Below are 18,485 nucleotides of genomic sequence, written 5' to 3'. Positions count from 1 at the left end.
ATACTCCAATTGAAAAAACATGTGCCAAGTGGAAAGCGCAGAAAGGAGGGCACCTAATCTATTTGGAAGGGAGTTAAAAAGGATGATTTCCAAGCAATGCCCTGAAAAATAAAAATTTGTGAAGTGTACAAAAGAAATAGGGCATGTCAGGCCCAAGGCACGGCATGTACAAAAGCAGATGAAATAACAGCATGACCAGTGACAGAATTAGCAGTTTTGTATGAACTGGTGGAAAGTTGGAAAGGTAGGAAGACTGTAATAAAAAGGACCTTCATTACCAAGCTACAACATTCTACTTTATTCTCTAGGTGTCCTTCCCAACCTGCAGCCACAGAGTTGTTTCAAAATTGATAATGTAGACTGCTGCTGCTAAGTCGCTTCAGTCGTGTCGCGTCTGTGTGACCCCATAGACGGCAGCCCATCAGGCTCCACCAGCCCTGGGATTCTCCAGGCAAGAACACTGGATGGGGTTGCCATTTCCTTCTCCAATGCATGAAAGGGAAAAGTGAAAGTGAAGTCGCCGACTCTTAGTGACCCCATGGACTGCAGCCCACCAGGCTCCTCCATCCATGGGATTTTCCTGGCAAGAGTACTGGAGTGGGGTGCCATTGTGACTACATAAGTCTAAAAGATGTGTGAGTGTGTGTGTGTGTGTGTGTGTGTGTGTGTGTGTGCGCGCGCGTAGGCAGTGGGGAGTGTTGTTTGTAGATGCTATAATATACTCAAAGCCATATAAGTGGTATAGAAGTTATAGTAGCTTTTTGTATTAATCAATAAACACTAAAGGGACTTCCCTGGTAGTCCAGTGGTTGGGAATCTGCCTTGCAATGCAGGGAACGTGGGTTTGATCCCTCGTTGGGGAACTAAGATCCCACATACTGCAGAGCAACTAAGCCCTGGCACCACAACTAGAGAGTCCGTGTGCCACAACAAAGGATCTTGCACAATGCAACAAAGATGCCACGTGCTGCAACCAAGACCTGATGCAGCCCAATAAAAAAATAAAAATAAAATTTTAAAATACTAAAAACTGAACTGCTATTATGTGAGGGTCCAAAGGGTTTTGTTATTAATATCAAAAGGGAGCCTTAAAGTCATGATAAGTCAGTAAAAAGATATCCTTTTAAGAAAAAAAACTTTTTTTTCATAATACATGATACATTTAAAAGCTTTAGAAAACACACATAAACAAAACAGGAAGAAACCCAGTAGTCCTAGCACTTGGAGGTACCTGATTCATATTTGTTATATAGATATCCAAAAATGTACACAAATGTTTTAAACTCTATACATATTAAATTGTAATCGCTTCACTTATATTTATAAACATCTTATTGACACATTGCATATGTGCATTTGCATCGTGAAAATAGATACATAGTATTCCATAATTTATCTTCTATTGTTGGATGTTTAGGTTGTTCCTAATTTTCCCATTACAAATAGTAGAGATGAATATCTCTGTGTTTATCCTCCAATTAGGATATACAACCAGAAGGGAGTCCAAGTGTACCAGCATTTTGAGGCTTAGATGCATATTGTCAAATTACCTTCAGAAAATCTGCACCTAATTTTACACCCACCACTGTGTGTGAGTGTTCATTTCCATACCTTTGTCATGATATAATAAAAATAAAATAATAATATTAGTACTTGATAAATAGAAAATATTTTAAGCTACTTTTCTACTACCATGGTTGAACTTTAAAAAAAAAAAAAAAAACTGCTTCAGGGGATAATTTACATATCATAAAATTTAACCAATATAAGTTTACAATTCACTGATTTTAGTAATTATACATTTGTGCAACTATTACCACAGTCCTCTTCTAAATCATTTCTATAGTCCTAGAAAATCTCCTCCCCATGGCCATTTAGGGCTTCCCTGGTGGCTGAGTGGTAAAGAATTTGCCAGCCAGTGCAGGAGATGTGGGTTCGATCCCTGGATTGGGAAGATCCCCTGGAGAAGGAAATGGCAACCCACTCCAGCATTCTTGCCTGGGAAATCCCATGGACAGAGGAGCATGGTGGGGCCACAGTCCATGGGGTTGAAGAGTCGGACATGACTTACTGAATAAACCATCACCACCATATAGCCACTTCTAGAGAACCCCTGCTCCCACCCTCAGTCTTAGGCAACTGTGATTTGCTTTCTGTTCCTATAAATTTGCTCTTACTAGACATGTCATATAAATGGAACCATACAATATGTAGTCTTTCACATCTGGCTTTTTTCAGTTTCATGTTTTTGAGGTTTATCCATTAGCACAGATCAATGTTTCGACCCTGAACTTTTTTTCTCTTCATGTTAACTTGTAGTTGTTCTTCTGAGTCATCTGTTACAAAGGCCCTTGCCCATTTTTCTATGGGGACTGAAGGTTTTTACAGAAGAGGGACATAATCAGGGTCATGTTACATAAAGAGAATTCTGGCAGCACTGGGAAGGATGTCTCTATATTGTATTTCCAAATCTGGGACAATCAATAGGCCTACTGCATTGAATTAGGCTTTATCATCTACAGTAAAGAAGTATAAAATGAACTACAAAAAAGAACTATAAAATTATAAAAGTTTATTTGAATAGTTTCCTTAAAGAGTGTCATAAATTTCTAATTTAGTCTCTAAAAAAATATTGCAAGTTAATTCTTCAAAGTTGATTTTACTTTATTGTAGTAGAAACAAGTTCTTTGTAGAACAAAGTGAAGTGTAAATAAATGTTGCCTTACCCTAGTGTTGCTCTTGGTGGCTTGTTTTCTGCATCAAGAGCCCTTAAAATGTTTTTCTCATTTCTAAGATTCATCGACAATTAAGTTCGCAATTTGACAAACATTATCTTTGAACTCTATTATTTCTGTAAAGTTAAAAGGAACACCCCTCCCCATGCTCCCCCACCCCTGCAGAACCCTCCCCCAAGTAAAAACTCCCTGATCTAAAAAAGAAAAATGTCCCATTGTGATTCCAAATTAACCATTACTGAATTTGTACCCCATGTATTTTGCTAAATCCAGTTAGACCCTTCCTGAAACAAAGGCTCAGATCTTATACAAGTTGCAATTCTTAAAGGTAACAGAGACACTGAAAACTTAACATATCAGAGGGCTGAAGCTTTTCTTCATTCCATCTCCTCTGGTCTTCTAAATCCCATCTTCAGAGCTGTCTGAGGATGATTTACCGTACAGCTAAAAAAGTTAAAGCAAGGGATCTTCATTTGTATGGGGTTCTCTGTAGTTTTTATGTTTTTCCTTAAGAGGTAACAACAAATTATATAACCTTCATGTCCCACAAAACCTGGATTTGCTGTATAACCAACAACCTCTATCCCCTATTCCAAAGGTTCTTTGCAAGTTGGTCCTTTACTTCATGGGTTGAGTGTAGATATATTTCTACAAGCCTTCTCTTCTGTGATTTGTAACAGATATCCTTTTAGAAAGTTTGTCATGCAAATCATAAAGTAACAACATACACAATTAGAATCTCATCACTTCAAGAGGTGATGCATGTTTATTCTATGGTCCCTTTCCGTTTTTGTCCACACGCCTACATAGTTCACTTTACAAAGTCCACATGTTTACATGTCCACACGCCTACATAGTTCACTTTACAGCATCGCATTTATTGCACCACTGTTCTATATTCATCTCTTCCAAATGTGTATGATGTGGCTATGTCACAGTCTTCACCAGAAAGAGGGCAGCAGAAAAGGATCACAGCCTGGTACTTCATGGCACCAAGAAAAAATGACCAGCTGCCAGAGTTCAGGGCTGGGCAAGAATGCTGACTGTCAGGGCCACATTTGGCTTGTCACCACAGGATACTCCATGCTTAACAGGGCCCGGCATCCGGTTAGTATGTAAATATCAACCAAGGGACTAATTCTGAACCTGACTGATCCAATATTGTTGATTTTTGGGGGGGGGGGGGGGGGGGATGGGGGTTAATGTAACTCCCAAGTAGAAACAAAAAACTTTTAAAAATAGCAATTACTGTTTTTCATTAAAGTGGAATCTGCATCACTAATTCACTGACTAAACAAGTGTATAAAGTGTCTGTTGGGAACAAACACAATTGGATTACTTGGACTATCGTGAGAGACCCAAAGGAGGAAAATTTTGCATAGTGTGCTCTTTCTAAACCCTATCCCAATCCTGTACTTTATGGCCTGAGATGAATGAAGAGAAAGGAGAAAATTTTAATCTTTTAAAAAGACATAGCCTTATTTTTATCTTTGCAGAAGAGTTGAGAAATAATGAAAAAAAATTGGGAACAAAAGGAATTTTAACTTAAAGAAAACAGAGCTCTTTATTGCCTTTAATGGCTCTGTAAGATTATACCAGAAGCTGGGCTACCCTTATCTGAAGTGCCACATTCACTGTGAAATGCTCTTAGAGGGAGAAGTCATAACAGTTTATTGTTCAAAAAGGATCATTTTAGGTTTCGGTTAACATAAAGAAGCATATAACTTTTTCTAAGATTTAGAACATGAAGGAGGGCGCTATGTGGCCTGTTGTGAGACACACTTATCGGTCACTTGGATGACCTGATGTGACACATGCAGAGTCACTTGAGAAGTTTGACCCAGCAAAAGATGGACTCCTTCTGTCCTGAGGTCAGTGCTAGTAGGCAATAGCATTTCCTGGCAAAATTCAATTAAACAAAATCCCAGAGTTGTTTTTCATCAAAATAATTTTGATTTAATTTCTTCTTTAATATAAAAGGACAACAAATTACATTTCAGAGAATACTGTTTAGGTTATGAAGTTCCCGTCAGAGCTGTTTTGCAATACATGTTTATATAATCAGAAGTCAAGTCGGCAGTCGACTGTGAAACTGGGGCCAGCCAGGCTGCGTTGTGTGCGTTCCACTTTGGACAACAAACTAATGTACCGTTCTATTGTTTAGGTATCAGTGAGGTTTGGATTTTGTTTTGGACATTTGAGTTGGGATGAGAAAATGAACCAGCAGCAGCAGCAGATTCTAAAATGCAATAGGTCAGTGCTTTGTAAAGAGAACAAGCAACATCAATATTTCCTGCTCTAATCACTGGGTCCAAACATTTGACATTTTGAATACTGAAATTTAAGTTTTGGGGGAGAAAATTTTATAGAATCTTTCTGTTCATATTGCCCAGTGTATTACTGATTATTTCCCCTATTGATCAATTGTACTTTGCTGTCCAAGATTCACAGAAGTGAACAAGGCAGTGCGAAAAGGCAAAAAGAACAAGAAATAGCGCAGAGAAGCAGTTAAACCTCTTATTTAGAGGCAATTTGCCAAAAGCAATTACGCTTTACAAGATCCCACTTGACGGTGAATGCATCAAAGATCTAAAATCTTGGACAGTTATCCTTGCCGCTTTACCACTCAGCTTCCTTACCTGCCCTCCCTAAGGATCCCAACTGGAAGGGATCTGTTTCTCTTGGTCTGACGGTACCCTGTGTCACAGTTAACTGTAGGCATAGCTCCTTTACTAGACTACAAGTTCCTTTAGGATATCAATGATGTCTTATACATATTTGCCTCCTCCGAAGTACTCAACATTGCAGTGTCGAGGTTCAGGGCAGGCTACCCCAAGATATGGCACAGTGGTACACTGATTATTCTGAAATGAAGTTACTTGAGAAACAGCTGGTAGGAAAAAAAGATATAAAAAACACTCATTTCCTCCTCCTTCATGAAAGCAAGAAGTAAATCTCTCAGGTGAAGGAATCCTCCCTATACCAGGAGGCTAGAAAATATCCTTATTATCAGACTTAGGGAATTCAAGGCTTAAACAAATACCTAAACAAACTTGTTACTTCCTCATTAGTTTGCTATCCTAGCATACATTAAATCTTCACCACTTTCTTTGTCTAAAAATGATATATAAAGAGCTTGCTTTGATCATTTGGGGAATCTTATTTCTATGAGAATTCCACATATGTGAATTAAATTGTTTTGTTTTTTTCTCCTGTTAATCTGTCTTGGGTCAATTTAATTATTAGACCAGTCAAAACAACAAAGAAGGATGGGGGGAAATTTCCCCTCCCCTGACAATGTTATTCAATTATGTGTGGAGTAAGTTAAAATGTAGATTAAAAAATTATCCTAATAAACTTCAAATAGAACCAAAAACTCTTCTGTCTCTCCATTTAGAGTTTGCATTGTATTTGCAAAGTATATTTAGGGTAAATAAAGTGAATATTTCCCTCTAAAACAGTCTCTTTTATGGGTAAGTTTATTCTTTCCTCCACTGCATTCTTTGGGTGTGAAGATGAAACAGGTTTTGGATGAATACCCACACATGTCAGATGTCAAAGCATATTTCTTTGTTTTTTTCTGGCTTAGTATTAGGATACTACATATTCATCCAGAGCCTTTCCAAGGAAGAGCTCTCCAAACACTTAAGTTTTAAAATGTCCTTGATTATGTGTTAACTAAGCTAAATTCAAAGAAACTAAAATCACATCAGAGCAAAAAGTAAAAGAAATTTTAATTAGAAAATTCAAAGAGATGACAGTAGAAAAAGGTCTAAAATTCATTGTAGAATGATTGGAATGGACCTTATCTCATCATTCTAATGTGTGAGCCAGGACACACAGACTCACACAAAGAATGTTCCAACCAAGCTAATCACCAGGCCAAAGGAGCTGGCTTTGTAAAGAAAAACCTAAGGAGGCAAAGTCACTCAGCATAAATCTAACATAGGGTTTTGGAAGTTCTGAATTAGCAAATCTCTCAAAGAAAACAAAAAGCAAATATCCACATTGGTTTTTAGTTTAATAAATAATATATTCACTTTCATATTCACTTTATTAAATGGGAAAAACAAATCATTTTTTCTATGTGTTAAAACATTCCAGTGTTTTAACTTCATTGAAAAAAGGCAATGCAAGTTTGTCTCTCATGTTTTTAAAGACAAGGGAGGAAACGGGATAAACAGGGATCTCTCAAGGTCTGGTTTTTGATTCCTGTGTCTCCAACTGAACAAAACTCTCAAGTCACAAAGATGCTCAGGCACAGACACACTTTCTCCCATCTTATACTCCTGTTCTGAGAGAGGTTAACACAAAGATCCAGATATTTAATGCAGATTTTTCTAATCCTTAGAATCTACCAGCAGTTTTTGCTAAAAACAAACAAAAACTTTAGAAAGACCGTCTCATTCAATAAACATAACTACGTTGAAGAGACTACTAGTGCATATTAAGGTTTATAGAGATGAAATGACATAACTTCCAAGATTGACTTTAGAAAGTTTCAGTGGAAAAGAAAAACTGGGGGATAGGTGAGCAATGGCAAAGTCTTATAATTACTGTACTAAATGTAGGGGATGAGTATATGAGGAATTTGTCATTTTTTTTCCCTACTTTCGTGTATGTTGGAGAATTTTCATAAACAGACTTTTTAAAAAAGAGCTTAGGTAATATATGGTGTATTAATGGCTCAGATGGTAAAGACATCTGCCTGCAATGCAGGAGACTCAGGTTCGACACCTGAGTCAGGAAGATCCCTTGGAGAAGGAAATGGCTACCCACTCCAGTATTCTTGCCCAGGAGAATCCCACGAAGATTGGAGCCTGGCAGGCTACAGTCCATGGGGTTGCAAAGAGTCAGACACTACTGAGTACTAATGCTTAGGCAATATAGGTCATCATTGTAGGTACGGGTCTGTGGACTAGACAGAAACCTCTGCTGAAAGAAAGAATAGCTGGTCTTGAATATGGGGCTCTTTACCAGGTTTAAAAAAACATTTCATCTGTTTTTCTCATAGGAAGGAAATAACAAATTTATGTATTATTTTGGAATTGGGTATTAACACAGTACTGTTTAATGTGACCATAAAATCAGAGAAAACTACCTTTTCCAGCTGAACATAGAAGTTTCATTACATGGAAGACATGGATTTGGATTTTAGTTTAACTTTTAGTTTGAAAGGAAAAGAGAAGTTTTAATTACAAGAATTTAGATTCCCTAATCCTTTTCTCAGATCCAAGTAGCTTTTCTTATGGGGATTTAACCTCTACCCTGTCAGTTACTTCTGTGGTGGCTCAAGTGGTAGATAATCTGCCTGCAGAGCAGGAGATCCAGGTTCAATACCTGGGTCAGGAAGATGCCTTGGAGAAGGGAATGGCAACCCACTCCAGTATTCTTGCCTGGAGAATTCCAAAGACAGAGGAGCCTGGCAGGCTACAGTCCACGGGGTTGCAAAGAGTCAGACATGACTGAGTACCTAACACTTTAACATTGCCAATTACAGAAGTAAGCTGTGTGGGGGTGGTCTCCTTCTGGAGGTCATACTTTAAACAGAAGTAATCCTTTCCTGTGTTGAAGAAATCACTTTCACCCCCTGCAAAGAATATACTTTTAAGGAGGTCTCACTCCTTCTGACTCCTCTCTATTCCCTTAACACCTTATACATCTCTCTCTTCCATGCTTCTTACACTCTTCCTCATTGGTCCAGTCATCAAATTCTACGCAATCTTCAGGGATCCAAAAAAAGCAAAAGAGCCCACTGGATCTTGGAGGGCAACCATACGTGTTCCTATGGAAACTGGGGCTGGGGAACTAGAACTGGATCAGAAACAAAGAGGAGTCAGACTGCAACAAATTCCCCTAGTTCCTTTATTTTGTATAAGTTTCACAACCATGGGGTCTGTATTAACATTGTAGATTTTTTTTTCCTGTTTTAAAAACAGATATTAAGGACTCACATAAGAATTCTACTAACACTGATGTCATGGACACTTTTTAAAAAATGAGGTATTTGGTTTACTGTCCAAAACAGTAAAGGTTTGGGCAAACTGAAGAAATGATCTAGCAAGTAATAAAATGAAACTGAATCACTGAAACAGAAATGGGACCTGGCAATACAGTTGCTGTGACACCCTGAGAACCTTTATTGTAGCCAAAATAAACCTACCCACCTTACGTCTCTAAAAGTAAAACCTAGCATGATTTTTCCTAGAGGCATATGTTTCTACTTGGAAAAGACAGTGAGAATGAAGAGATGAGTGAATATGAGAAAGGTAAAGAGATTAAGACCACTCTTACTGCCCTTTTCCCCACTCTAATAATAATTACTGACTAATGGACCCTTATTTCCTTGTTATCAAATGACCTTAGGAAAATATTTACAGTCAGAGCAAGAACAGCATTTTCAAGTGAATTTATGTGGAACCGTTGTCAAAGTTCAAAATACCATGAAAGATCTTGAGAAGGCAGTTGACTATTTCACATAAAAAACTGAACAATCAGGTTAGCCAGGCCCAAAATAATGATGAAAACGTGAAAGATTACTTTAGGCCACGTGAGACGGTCTTCTTGGTGGAGGGAAATTATATAGATGAGAGATGGATATATGAATACAAAGGCCAGGCCACATGCTGCTCCTGAATACCTGCAGAATAAAAAAGTTTTTAGGTTAATAATCATTCTGCATTTTTCTGATTTACAATTATGGTAAATATAGGTTAATTTAAACCGTCCTCAATTGGATGTTACAATAAAATTATTTTTGATTCATTTGTTGTTGACATAAAGCATCTGAGTTTAAAACTTATTTTACTTGCTAAGTTAATATAAAATACTATTTCCTGTTCATCTTTATAGCATCTGCTTGACAGAGTTTTTTATTCATCTCTCAAGTCTCTGTAGTTCCTCTGTATCTCAGTGATTATGGCTACTTCCTCAGAAACATCTGGAGATAGGCTTCCTATCTTTGATCTTTTATAAACTAATTATAAATTCTGAGTTGTTGAAGGACTGCAAGCATCTGCTTAAGACTGAGAACAGATGAATGTCTTGTTGGTATTCAGCATAATTATCAAAGATAGTAACAAAAATACCTAAACACATGACTGAGGAACCTACACTTACTTCTTTCCTTCCCTATACTTAATTTCCTTATAAACAGCTTAAAGGGAACTTGTAAATCCATTATATTTCACAAGTGTCAGGCTAAAGGTCTCCTCTTTTGTCTTTCGCTACTTTTATAGGAAAGGGTCTTCAAAAAAAGTAACTCAGTCCTGCTTTCTACAAGGTTAAGGAAGAAAAATTGGATCATTATAAATTTCAGTTTTCCATGAGAATCTGAGGTCACAACTTTAATCCCAGTCTACTCAATCTATCACAATATATTCGGAGAATGGATATTAAGCAAAGAGCCATCTGGGATCTAAACTTTCTGACTACAATTGACACTGAAATATGTTCTTGAGTAGAAATGGATTAAGAAAGTTGGGACATAGCCTTGACATATTAGAGACCTTCCAGGTACCCCAAGAAGTTATATGTTTCATATTAAAAATAACTTTATTTTGGATAAAAATACAGTGGAAAATTATGAGAAAAAGAGAAGGGGAAGGTACCTAAGGCTAAGGAAAATGGTGCTTCTAGAGTGAGGAATAAGCAAAAGTGGAAGATAAAGAGCCCCTTAACTGACACCAGTGAACTGCACTTGAATGTTAGCAATTTTAAATACTCACTGGAATTTTAAACAATTATATTAAGACAACAACAATAGGAAAAGCATAAAAATAAAGACCAATATGTAAAGGGGCAAAGTTGCCTTACAGGCAGTACCTTATGATTCCTCCTATGTTTGGGTAGAAACAGGCCATGATCACTCCAGCTCCCACAATAAACAGATTAAAAATCAACACGTGGAAAATGCTAAAAGTTGAGAAGAGAGTTTGAAGAAAGAAAAAATATAAAAACAGGCAAATTATAACAATGTGAGAATGAAATTCATTTCTATCATCTCTAAAATGAGAATGTCTTAAACTTGACAATAAAATTACAGCATAAATAGAAGGCAACAGGAGTACTCAATACTGGTGGTGGGACAGTGATATTGGCCCTTTCCTGCAATTATATAACTAGATTAAATTCTGTAGGAGCAAACTGGTCGTGTATATCAGGGTTTACATTCTTTCATCTGTAATTCCATTTGGGTGGAATATCATAAGAAAATTAAAAAACTATTAACATAAAGGTATTTGTAAAAAGAACTGCTGCTTTTGAATTGTAAAAAGAATTGATGCTTTTGAAACTGTGGTGTTGGAGAAGACTCTTGAGAGTCCCTTGGACTGCAAGGAGATCAAACCAGTCAATCCTAAAGGAAATCAGTCCTGAATATTCATTAGAAGGACTGATGCTGAAGCTGAAGCACCAACACTTTGGCCGCTTGATGCGAAGAACTGACTCACTGGAAAAGACCCTGATGCTGGAGGCAGGAGGAGAAGGGGACAATGGAGGATGAGACGGTTGGATGGCATCACCAACTTGATGGACATTGAATTTGAGCAAGTTCCAGGAGTTGGTGATGGACAGGGAAGCCTGGCGTGTTGCAGTCCATGGGGTCTCAAAGAGTTGGACACGACTGAGCGACTGAACTGAACTGATTTGTAAAAAGATAGAAGCATCCTAGAAATATGGCAGGGCAGCAATTTACTTGATGGAAACATTTTAAAATGTTAAAAATATATAATCACTGTTACCTAGATGGTAAAAATCTATCTAGGCAACTTGAGGAAAAAGCTAGTTAGATTTTTACTACACAAGAAAATCTTAAAATGTTTGAAAAAAATATCAGAAAGAAATACACTATAAGGGAGTAGTGATTGTGTTACAATTTGGGATTTGGGGTAGTTTTTCTTCATTTCTACACCTGATAAATTTCGTATGTTTTATAGTATTCCTTTGTAAAGTATTATTTTACTTTTATAATTAGAAAAATAAATTTTATCAAGGGAAAGGCAAAATGGGCAGGTTTTTATTTTTCAGATTTAGTCACGTAAAGCTATTCAGTATTTACCATGAGTAGAATATCAGCTAAGTAAATTGAACTAGATGTTAACAATTCAAGGCTTGTGAAATCAATTTTGGGACAGAAATAATCACATGGTAGATGGAATGTGATGCTTGAGAAATATCTCCATTTCCTCCCAAAATGATCCTTAAAAGTCAAAGTTACATATCAAAGCAATATTTTGAGCCCAAGTTATCAGAGGTTAATTAATCCCTGGGAAAGATTACAGAAAGAATTAAAAATGAGGAAAATTATTTATACAAATAAATGGTTAGTCATGTATCTTGATGAATTACAAAGATATTCAGGCTTCTAGATCTTACTATTTATCTAAAAACTCCAACCTTAAAATTGCTTCAGAGCTTTGAGACATTGGCTGGGCCTCTGTTATTTCTGTATTGTAAAAGGAAACAATTTTGTGTATTTTTCCAAAGCAGTGGTTCTCAAAGTGTAACCACGAACCTCAGGGAAGTTTCCAATTCCCTTCCAGGAAGCTCTGAGGTAAAAATTATTTTCCAGTCAGACAAAACATGCTTTGCAAAAGCAATGGTGGGTAAACTGCTGCCCCCTTAGATTGGATAGAGGTAGCTGCAACTATCTCTGTATTCTATACTGTATTCTTTACTGCCAAACATTCTCAAAAAAAAGTTTTATTAAAAATTGTCCTTGTTAAAGGACTGAAAATTATTAGTTTTTTTAAATCTCATACTTCGGTGTTGTTTTTGTTTGTTTTTGGATGCGCTGGGTCTTCACTGCGACCCGTGGGCTCTTCATTGCAGTGCATGAGCTTTCTCTAGTTGTGGTGCAAAATCTCATACTCTGAACAAACATCTTTTTAATATTCTGTATGATCAAATAGAAAGTATATAATACAGCACATCTGCTGCATGCTGAAGTACAATGGCTGCCTCGAGGAAAAGCACTTGTGCAACTGAACTGGGGGACAACCGTGCTGTTTTTTCCAAAGACCGTTTTTAATTGAAAGACAGACAAACTATGTTTCTTTAGATCTGGGTATGTGACAGACATTTTCTTAAAAATAAATGATATGATCTTATCATTTCAAGAAAAACAACTGGTAGTTTGTGTTGCCAATGATAACATTGAGCTTTCAAGTAAAAATTAGAATTTGGAGAGCTGGTATTTGCTACCATGAGAGCGGGACAGTATTGCAATATCTAAGACTTTTATAATGCAACTGGTGGTGATAATAGCGAAAGTGGGGTTTGATAATATATAATGAAATGGGTCAATATTTGGAAGATCTATAGAACTCAGTAAACCAGTATTTTCCAAATGACTAAACCTAATGTTATAAAATCATACATGGGTAGAAGATACAAACTGTAAGACAAACCAGTGGCTTTTAATGTAACTGAGTTTCAGATTCAACTAACTTTTAAAAACTACCACCTGTCAAGGTTTGGCACAGTAGCAAAGAAAAATACCCACAGTGATCTGGAAAGGCTATTAAAAGTACTTCCTTCTTGCTCCAACTATGTGTCCATGGGAGGGTGTATCTTCTTCATATATTTAAATAAAAATTACATATTACAACAGAATGAATGTAGAAAATAGGATAATTCAATGATCTACTAGCAAATCAGACATTAAAGAGTTCTGAAATGTAAAAAAATTTTTTGGAAATTGTTCGTTTTCAAAAATATCATTTATATGTTAACAAGTAATGGCTTTATTATTGCTTTTTAAGTAAATTAATAAACATTTTAAAAGTTTGGTTCTAATTTTTCGTGTTAAATATTGATGGATATAACTCACATAAACTAAAGTTCCTGGGGGGTCCTCAAATAAACCTTAAGAGTGTAAAGGGGTCCTGAGATCAAAAAGTATGCTCCAAAGTATGCAGAGTACTTGCAACTGTAGGATAAATGATGTGTTCCTGATGGTAGGGGAAGAAATGTAATCTGAATGAAAGAGGGAAATTCCAGACTTTTTCCAAGAAGAGAAAACATTCTAACAGCCAACATTATGCAAAATAACAGCAGAAAACAGGAATAATGCATTTACCTAGAATTTTTTTTTCATCTATGACTTAAAATGTATTTATTAGTAAATACGGCAGGGCATATAAACACAATAGGATTCTTACATTTACTGAAATCCAATGTGAGAACTGTAGTTGCTGCTGTTGTCAAGGCCAGAGGCTTGGTAACTCTTGACGTTGGCTTTTAAAAGTTTTTTGTTTTTAAAACTACATACTTATAACCAATTATTTGTTAAATGAGGGGAAAGACTGCATTACTTTACTTCAAATAAACTGGTTAAGACCACTCGTTTAGTTGGTTACAGCAAGTGTAACTTTTTTCAAATTTTATCCAAAAGCTTTCTTCATTTAAGATAATTTATTCCCAATAAAATAGGTTAGGACTAGGTACTTTTTACTGCTGCTTCTGCTGCTAAGTCGCTTCAGTCGTGTCTGACTCTGTGCGACCCCACAGACGGCAGCCCACCAGGCTCCCCCGTCCCTGGGATTCTCCAGGCAAGAACACTGGAGTGGGTTGCCATTTCCTCCTCCAGTGCATGAAAGTGAAAAGTGAAAGTGAAGTCGCTCAGTCGTGTCTGACTCTTAGCGACCCCATGGACTGCAGCCCACCAGGCTCCTCTGTCCATGGGATTTTCCAGGCAAAAGTACTGGAGTGGGGTGCCATTGCCTTCTCCAAGGTACTTTTTACTAGAATAATCTATAATAAAACTTAATGTAAGAGTAGGCATTAACCAGGGGCCCACAAGGAAGTTTCAGTAAATAGAAACTTCTCTTGGATAAGGGTGACTAGCTTTGAACAGATTTTTCAAGAGGACTCAAACTCTTTCATCGCCAATAAGAGATTAAAAATTATAGCAATCGTTACAGAAGCAAATAATAATTTAAACTTGCTATGTATCTCACGTTCAATCCTAAACCATTATTGTTTATGTAAAACTGCATGACTGGTAATAAATATACAAGTAAATACCAATAACTAAATGAGTTGCTTCTCATTAGCCATACATTACTAACACAGGTACTACTACATACTACTAACTTCTTGGCAAAGAGTAGATTAATAGCAACTAAATCACAAGATAAATATAGCTGATATCAGAGCTAACATAACTACATGGGCAGGAATTAACTTTAAATCATTCTGGACAAGGGAGCGGCTTCTATTTTTAAAGCACTTCTGGGAAAAGAACACCAAAGGTCTATCCTTAGTAATCATTTTCATTAGGCAAAGTTTCATAGCAAAAGGATCAGTCACATTTTAAACTGACCTGTTTGCACAGTCATTTGTTGCTTGGCACATCTTGCTGGTCAAGAGAAGAGCCCTTACCTAGGATAAACGTCACCGAAGACATGACCCAGTAGCTGGACGCGAGCCAAGTAGCCTAGAAGTGGATACACAGTCATCATCTGGAACAGCAGGAATATTCTTGCAATGAAGGACAGGATGTCACTGCTAGGGAAGTTGTCTAAAAAGTTCTAATCCAAGAAAGACAATAAAGTAATGTCACAAGTCAAATTCAATATATACAAATTTATAAAATGGAGTTTTTTGCTTATTTTGAACACAGGTGCCACTCAAATTGCATGGTTTTGTGGGCTGGCGCCCGTTCACAAACTATTTGCTAACTATTACTCTTCAATAGCTAAGTACAGAAATTAAAAGTAAGTATTTAGAAACTTAAAGAAATTCGACATTGGCATATTTTTGTTTTACAAAAGTATCAATCTGCAATTCATTTGACATTGAAACAACAACAAATAAGACCTTATTTACCACTGATAGTTTGAGAACTACTGCTCTGTTAGTATATGAGGTTTAAGTATAAATTTGTTTCAATAAATTTAAATAGCTAATTCAATGCTATTTCATTCTCAATAATTCTCTTATTTTTTCTCCTCTGATGCACTGTAGCATTTTTAAAGATTATAGAATAAAGTGAGAGTATATCTATTACTATCACTATTATCTATAGTCTATCAATAAATAGAAAAGAAATTTTTTCTACTTCCTTTCATGATTCTGTTCTCCATTTTCATTTGGCATCTAAGAAAAAGAAAGCCAATCACTCAGATTTTTTTTCCCTTTCAAATACAAATACCACAGATATTCTTATTCCCAAGGGAGTGGGCTTTATATGGGATTTTTCATATCAGGGGAATTTTCAGCAAACATTTGGCTGCCAAAGAACTTTTGGAATCAAGGAAATCAAGAGAACATTTCAAACTATCAAAGGAGCAATAAGTCAAATCTATTTATCTTGAAGAGATGAGAACATTATTACCACTATTATGCTGAAATAACTTTATAATTCATAGGTAATAAATCATATTTTGTACTCCACCACACTCTTAGAGGAATTTCTTCTGACTAGAATGAAAATCACCTGTGAATGCTACTTTCTCTGAGAACTTCTTCAGTTACATAAAACTAGAGATTATGCTATTCCCAGGTTTATGATGGGTCAAATCAAATAATATTATTTATGGCAGCCTTTTAGTAAAAGAATGTTTCTTTTATTCTTTCTGTCTCTTCCTCTCTCTTTTTTTTTTTAAATTTTATTTTATTTTTAAACTTTACATAATTGTATTAGTTTTGCCAAATATCAAAATGAATCCGCCACAGGTATACATGTGCTCCCCATCCTGAACCCTCCTCCCTCCCCACACCATCCCTCTGGGTCGTCCCAGTGCACCAGCCCCAAACATCCAGTATGGTGCATCGAACCTGGACTGGCAACTCGTTTCATACATGATATTTTACATGTTTCAATGCCATTCTCCCAAATCTCCCCACCCTCTCCCTCTCCCACAGAGTCCATAAGACTGTTCTATACATCAGTGTCTGTTTTGCTGTCTTGTACACAGGGTTATTGTTACCATCTTTCTAAATTCCATATATATGCGTTAGTATACTGTATTGCTGTTTTTCTTTCTGGCTTACTTCACTCTGTATAATAGGCTAGAAATAGTTTTTCTTTGCTTTTATGCTTGCCACCTAGTACCAAAATGAGTGTCAAATCTATTATCAGGGACTGATGAATTAAGAAACCAGTTTATTCAGGACATTTCCAGATCTGGACTTTAGAAAATCAGGGAACTGAATATAGTCTCTGTGAGGGTTTATAAATTCAAGACTGCTACTAGCATAATTATCCACACACACAGAAAAATAAGAAGCAAATAACAGGAATCATTTATTTGAGTACCACAGGTACCAGCAGACAGAAGGTTTTCTGAGAGACCTTCTAAAATCTATGGAGTATCTATTATGATATTTAATGGAAGAGGAAACTGAAGCTCACAAAGAACGGGGAAGGTGCCTGAATTCCCACATGTATGGTAAATAGAAGAGACTGGATTCAAACCCAGGCCTGTCTGGTAGTATACATTGCTACTGTATCACACTGCTTGCTTTGCAGATATGAAGGTGTAAACAATCACACAGAGAGGGTACACAGTGCCTTACCTGCTCTATACAATCTTTGGATAATGGTGGTGAAGGAAATGAAGCAAAAACCAGGACTCCAATATAGAGATAAGTTAATGTCACCAGCATATAAGCAATGGACAAGTCCCTCACCTGTAAAGAGAATAAAATTCCCACAATGATGAATAAATTTTTAGTATGTCTGAATAGGCTAAATAATAAGTGAAAGTGAAGTGGCTCAGTTGTGTCCGACTCTGCGACCCCATGGACCGTAGCCCACCAGTCTCCTCTGTCCATGGGATTTTCCAGGCAAGAATACTAGAGTGGGTTGCCATTTCCTTCTCCAAAATAATAAGACTGACAAATAAATATAATATTTATTTTTGCTCTCTCTGTGTAAATATATATCTCCTAGGTATCCAGGTTGCTCAGAGACATTTGTTAAAACAAAATTCACAGACTTTACAACTAGTCTGACAACTTTTTAAAAACTATCTGGAGTATGTAGACTAAGTTACCTGTTGGCAGGCTTAGAAAGTTAACATAAATGGTGGTTATCATGAGTGAAATTTGGACTTAATTTTGAAATGCAATTTATTTACCAAATTTTAAAATATTTAACTAAAATATAAAGCTAAGGGACAACAAGAAATCAAGAATAGGCTGCTTTCTGTATGACCTATGGAATTAAAAAAAATTTTTTTTTCTTTTTAGTGAATTAACTTTGTAGATCATCAAAGCATGCCTAGACCAAAAGAGACTGGTATATATTAAAATATATTTTATAAAATACAAAAGCTAGTTAAAAAGCAGACAGTAAGCAGGTATTAAGGACAAGCTTAATAAACCTAAACAGTAAACAAAAGGAAATCAAAAGGCAGCTGTTCAAACAGCTGCACAGTGTTATGATTGGAGCCAGTAAACAAATGCAGAACATTAAATAAAGTGGACTGCTTTCTTCCACTGCTGTTCCCACCCTCCCAACCATCCCCATGCAAAGTAAAAAGCTCCAAGATATTTAATGGAGCCAGCTGTCAGATCCAAACAGAACAGATCCCACAGCTCATAAATCTGGTCTCCATCACCACAAAAGTTATGGCCAAACAATTCAGCACAACTAAATTATGGCAATAAGCTTATTCATTTTTCATTTTAAACACAAATTACTTTGAAAGCTAAGAAAACAGATAAGAAAAAAATTATATACAATTTTGCTCTAGTTTGATACCACAGTAAGAAAACTGGACATGTGGTATTAGGAAACGT

The 18,485-nt window shown here is 36.4% G+C and overlaps 1 protein-coding gene across 10 annotated transcripts in view; it reads right to left on the bottom strand.

Annotated features, from left to right (window-relative positions):
- Positions 1–2,552: 2,552 nt before the first annotated feature.
- Positions 2,553–18,485, bottom strand: part of SLC38A9 (solute carrier family 38 member 9) — a 101,581-nt gene continuing 85,648 nt past the window's right edge. For 5 of the 10 annotated variants that reach the window (XM_027519987.1, XM_027519986.1, XM_027519991.1 and 2 more), the window contains 4 exons: positions 17,259–17,372; positions 15,120–15,268; positions 10,560–10,649; positions 9,074–9,375 (listed from right to left, as the gene is read on the bottom strand). In XM_027519987.1, the coding sequence (XP_027375788.1) occupies positions 9,210–9,375; positions 10,560–10,649; positions 15,120–15,268; positions 17,259–17,372 (519 nt within the window). In that variant the 3' untranslated portion in view covers positions 9,074–9,209. Of the gene's footprint in view, positions 3,180–6,444; positions 9,376–10,559; positions 10,650–15,060; positions 15,269–17,258; positions 17,373–18,485 lie in introns of those variants that run through there. The other 5 variants (XM_027519988.1, XM_027519993.1, XM_027519985.1 and 2 more) reach the window with 4 other exon arrangements.

Source organism: Bos indicus x Bos taurus, chromosome 20 (genome assembly GCF_003369695.1).
Source record: "Bos indicus x Bos taurus breed Angus x Brahman F1 hybrid chromosome 20, Bos_hybrid_MaternalHap_v2.0, whole genome shotgun sequence".
Taxonomy (NCBI): Eukaryota; Metazoa; Chordata; class Mammalia; order Artiodactyla; family Bovidae; genus Bos; species Bos indicus x Bos taurus.
Note: the sequence above shows the minus strand (reverse complement) of the source record. Positions and strands in the feature narration are given on the sequence as shown.